Source organism: Salvelinus sp. IW2-2015, unplaced genomic scaffold, assembly GCF_002910315.2.
Source record: "Salvelinus sp. IW2-2015 unplaced genomic scaffold, ASM291031v2 Un_scaffold1490, whole genome shotgun sequence".
Lineage (NCBI taxonomy): Eukaryota > Metazoa > Chordata > Actinopteri > Salmoniformes > Salmonidae > Salvelinus > Salvelinus sp. IW2-2015.
The window spans coordinates 56,002-61,055 of NW_019942941.1; the positions used below are offsets into that span (position 1 = coordinate 56,002).

General features: G+C 43.9%; 1 protein-coding gene across 1 annotated transcript in view; it reads right to left on the reverse strand.

The window, feature by feature from the left end:
- LOC112070994 (dendritic cell-specific transmembrane protein-like) overlaps positions 1–5,054 on the reverse strand; it is a 33,459-nt gene that overhangs the window by 18,405 nt on the left and 10,000 nt on the right. The window contains exon 4 of the mRNA XM_070439204.1: positions 4,770–4,983. Coding sequence (XP_070295305.1) covers positions 4,770–4,983 — 214 coding nt within the window. The remainder of the gene's footprint in view (positions 1–4,769; positions 4,984–5,054) is intronic.

Below are 5,054 nucleotides of genomic sequence, written 5' to 3' on the forward strand. Positions count from 1 at the left end.
ATGAGCTAGATAACGGTGGGGGCTTTAACCCCTAGCCAAAAACTTATATTAATGACCTGCGAGCCGCTAGGATTGGTGGGCAGATGAATATGAAGTTGATGGGCCAGCCAACGACGGAGCATACAGGTCGCAGTGTGTGGTTAGTATATGGGGCTTTGGTGAACAGGCCGGATGGCACTGTGCATAGACTTCATCCAATTTGCTGAGTAGAGTGTTGGAGGCTATTTTGTAAATGACATCGCCAGAAATACGAGGGCCATCGGTAGGATAGTCAGTTTTAGGGGTTATGTTTTAGCCAGTTTAAAGTGAAAGAGTGCTTGGCTGCGAAAAGGGAAGTTCTAGATTTAATTAATTTTGGATTGGAGATGCTTAATGTGAGTCTGGAGGATAATTTACAGTCTAACCAGACACCGAGGTATTTGTAGTTGTCCACATATTCTAAGTCAGAACCATCCAGAGTAGTGATGCTAGACGGGCGGGCAGGTGTGGGCAGCGATCGGTTGAAGAGCATGCATTTACTTTTACTTGCATTTAAAAGCAGTTGGAGGCCACGGAAGAAYTTGAAGGATTACAAATATTCTAAAGACACCCACCATTGATTATGTTGTTATWAATTTGTTTATGTACCATTGTACTTATGCTCACTGTATAGCTGAACATTGAGGCCTATGTCTGTGTCTAGCTCTCTGCCAAAATCCYCAGCCCCGCATCTGTGAGAAAAGGTGAGAAAAGGAACTGAGGGTGATAGCGAGACACAGAGAGACTGTGTCTGTTTTTCTCTGAAACAAGGGCAGATTTGCATGCCACTGAGACAGCTTCTCAGAAACCTTGTGTTAAGAATAACTTGTTTTTTTAGCTGCACATTGTCACGCCCTGACCTTAGTTCCTTTTTTATGTCTCTGTTTTGGTTTGGTCAGAGCGTGAGTTGGGGTGGGCATTCTATGTTTTTTTTCTATGTTTTCTATTCCTATGTGTTTGGCCTGGTATGGTTCCCAATCAGAGGCAGCTGTCTATCGTTGTCTCTGATTGAGAACCATACTTAGGTAGCCTTTTCCCACCTGGTGTTTGTGGGTAGTTGTTTCCTGTTTTGTGTTTGCACCTTTCAGGACTGTTTCGATTTTCATTTCTTACATTCACTTTGTTATTTTTGTATTTCGTGTTCCAGTCTAATAATAATTATCATGGACACTATACACGCTGCCGTTTTGGTCCATCTCTTTCCTCTTCTCAGATGGAAGAAGATTCCGTTACACACATGCAGGTTTTGACATAGGAAATGCACACCAACAAAGGTGCAATGCTTGGGTATTATTAAGATCCTGTCTTTTCTTTTGTTGTGGGCAGAACTCAGGAGAGACTCAGTTGTTATGTCCGATGTTTGATCTTTGACTTTGTCTACAGCTGTAATTTGGATTAAAATTGTTATGATTTATAAGTGCACATTGGGATGTTTCCTTAACTTGTTAAGTAAATAAGCGAGCCCAGAAAAGTGGAACCAACAGAGTGTTGTATGGCATGAAGCTCATCTGGAGGTTTGTTGAACACAGTGTCCAAAGAAGGGCCAGAAGTATACAGAATGGTTGTCGTATGCGCAGAGGTGGATCAGAGAATCACCAGCAGCAAAGAGCGACATCATTGATATATAACAGAGAAAAGAGTCGGTGGCCCGAGAATTTGAACTTCTGTGGCACCCCAATAGAGACTGCCAGAGGTCGCGGCAACAGGCCCCTCCGATTTGACACACTGAACTCTATCTGAGAAGTAGTTGGTGGACCAGGTGAGGCAGTCATTTGAGAAACCAAGGCTGTTGAGTCTGCCGATAAGAAATGTGGTGATTTGACAGAGTCGAAAGCCTTGGCAGGTCGATGAAGACGGCTGCACAGTACTGTGCATGACCAGCTTAGAAACCAATTTGCAATGCGGAGATGGTACGGTGGGATTGAAATGGTCGGTGATCTGTTTGTTAACTTGGCTTTCGAAGACTTTAGAAAGGCAGGGTAGGATAGATATAGGTCTGTAACAGTTTGGGTCTAGAATGTCTCCCCTTTGAAGAGGATGACTGCGGCAGCTTTCCAATCTTTAGGGATCTCAGACGATATGAAAGAGAGGTTGAACAGGCTAGTAATAGGATTTGCAACAATTGCGGTGGATAATTTGGAAAGAGAGGGTCCAGATTGTCTAGGCCAGCAGATTTGTAGTGGTCCAGATTTTGCAGCTGTTTCAGAACATCAGCTGTCTGGATTTGGGTGAAGGAGAAGTGTCTTGGGCAAGTTGCTTTGGGGGTARAGAGCTGTTGGCCGGGGTAGGGGTAGCCAGGTGGAAAGCATGGCCAGCCGTAGAAAAATTCTTATTGAAGTTCTCGATTATCGTAGATTTATTGGTAGTGACAGTGTTTTCTAGCCTCAGTGCAGTGGGCATATGGGAGGAGGTGCTCTTATTCTCCATGGACTTTACATTGTGCCAGAACTTTTTGAGTTTGTGCTACAGGATGKAAATTTCTGTTAGGAAAGCAAAAGCTATCTTTTTCTAACTACCAATGTATATTGGTTCCTAACTTCCCTGAAAAGCTGGATATTGCGGAGGCTATTCGATGCAAATGCAGTACACCACAGAATGTTTTTGTACTGGTCAAGGGCAGTCAAGTCTGGAGTGAACCAAAGGGATATATCTGTTCTTAGTTCAACATTTTTTGAATGGGGCATGCTTATTTAAGTATGTGAGGAATGCATTTTTAAAGATTAACCAGGCATTCTCTACTGACGGAATGAGGTCAAAATCCTTCCAGGATACCCGGGCCAGGTCAATTAGAAAGGCCTGCTCGCTGAAGTGTTTTAGGGAGCGTTTGACAGTGATGAGTCATTGTCGTTTGACAGTGGACCCATTACGGACGCAGGCAATGAGGCAGTGATCGCTGCGATCCTGGTTGAAGACAGCAGAGGTGTATTTAGAGGGCAGGTTGGTCAGGATGATATCTATGAGGGTGCCCGTGTTTACGGATTTAGGGTTGTACCTAGTAGGTTTCTTGATAATTTGTGTGAGATTGAGGGCATCTAGTTTAGATTTTTGGACGGCCCGGGTGTTAATCATATCCCAGTTTAGGTCACCTAACAGTACGAACTTTGAAGATAAATGGGGGGCAATTAATTCACATATGGTGTCCAGGGAACAGCTGGTGGCTGAGGGGGGTCTATGTCAAGCGGCAACAGTGAGAGACTTATTTCTGGAAAGGTGGATTTTTAAAAGTAGAAGCTCGAAGTGTTTGGGCACAGACCTGAATAGTATGATATAAAGCTATCACAGGTGTTGATCAGGAGAGCTAAGACAACAACGGGTAAATGGCGATGAATAGGAAGAGATGGTCAGTTAGGTACACACAGGACCTGAGTTCGAGGCTGGGTCCGACAGGTAAACAAAATTAGGTACCGTGTTATTGAAACAGTCCAGGGGACATCAGCTGTGGAGCCGAGTGATAATAGGGTCAAAAGAGCAGCAATAGGGGAGTCAGGGTGCTTTTGGTAGTCACTACTACGCTAGGCGAGCAGGGGACACAGCATTCAGAAAAGCTAGCGGGCCGGGGCTAGCAGCTGGTTCTTTGTTGACATCGTAACAGAATAGCCTGTTTCAGATCACATCGGGCGATCACGTCGGCAGTCCACTCGTGATGGATCGGGGGGGGCTCCGTGTCGACAATAAAGGGTCCAGGCCAATTGGCAAAAGAGATATTGTAGCCCTATAATTAGCTGGTATATTGGCCTAGCTAAAGGCTAACTGGTGCTTGCTTCACTGACATTTTCATCCCCTCCCTGTCTGAATCTGTAATACGAACATGGTTCAAGCAGACCACCATAGTCCCTGTGTCCAAGAACACTAAGGTAACCTGCCTAAATGACTACCAACCCGTAGCACTCACGTCAGTAACCATGAAATGCTTTGAAAGGCTGGTCATGGCTCACATCAACACCATTATCCTTAGACCCACTCCAATTTGCATACCACACCAACATATCCACAGATGATTCAATCTCTATTGCACTCCACACTGCCCTTTCACACCTGGACAAAAGGAACACCTATGTGAGAATGCTATTCATTGACTACAGCTAAACTCCTCCCTCTGCAACTGGATCCTGGACTTCCTGATGGGCCGCCCCAGGTGGTAAGGGTAGGTAACAACACATCAGCCAAGCTGATCCTCAACACAGGGGCCCCTCAGGGGTGCGTGCTCAGTCRCCTCCTGTACTCCCTGTTCTACTACATGTACTACATGTACTGCTGCTCTGAACTATTTGTTATTCTTATCTCTTACTTTTTAATTATTTGATTTATTTTCAGTATTTAATTTTTAGTATTTACATTTTTGTAATTTTTTATTATTGTAATTTTTTATTCTTTTTTTCTTTTTTTCTTTTTTAGGTAATTTCTTAAAACTACTTTGTTGGTTTAAGGACTTGTAAGTAAGCATTTTCACTGTAAGGTCTACACCTGTTGTATTCAGCGCATGTGACAAATACAATTTGATTTGTTTTGACCATGGACGTCATTGTTTTAACGCTAGTTAGCAGTTGCGCTAACGCTAGATAGCAACTTTATTCAAACTGCATGCAGAGACATAAAAATGSTATCCACGAGTTCATCTGACTCTGGGCCAAAATCCCAAAGTATCCATTTAGTTATATGAAGCTAAAATGAGATGTTACATGAAGCTAATATGATATGAAGTTATATGAAACAAATGAAGTTATAGGAAGCTAATATGATTGAACCCGTACTTGTTTTAGCAGTCTCAGCAGAGCAGTCCTCTTCGTTGGAGGCCTCATCTTGGCTCTTTTGTGGCTGATCTTAGCATGGAGTTGCTGCACCCTCTGGTCTGCGTTGTCGTTGTAGAACTGTTCTGAGACCAGTAGTTTGAGCTGACCCATCTTGGCAGACAGCAGGACTAGGACCAGTAGAACAACCAGGATAACAGACAGGGGGACCAGAGACCTGGAGACCAACAGGGAGGGTTGGGATTAGGGTTATCAGGTCTAGGACCAGTGTATAACAGACAGGGGGAC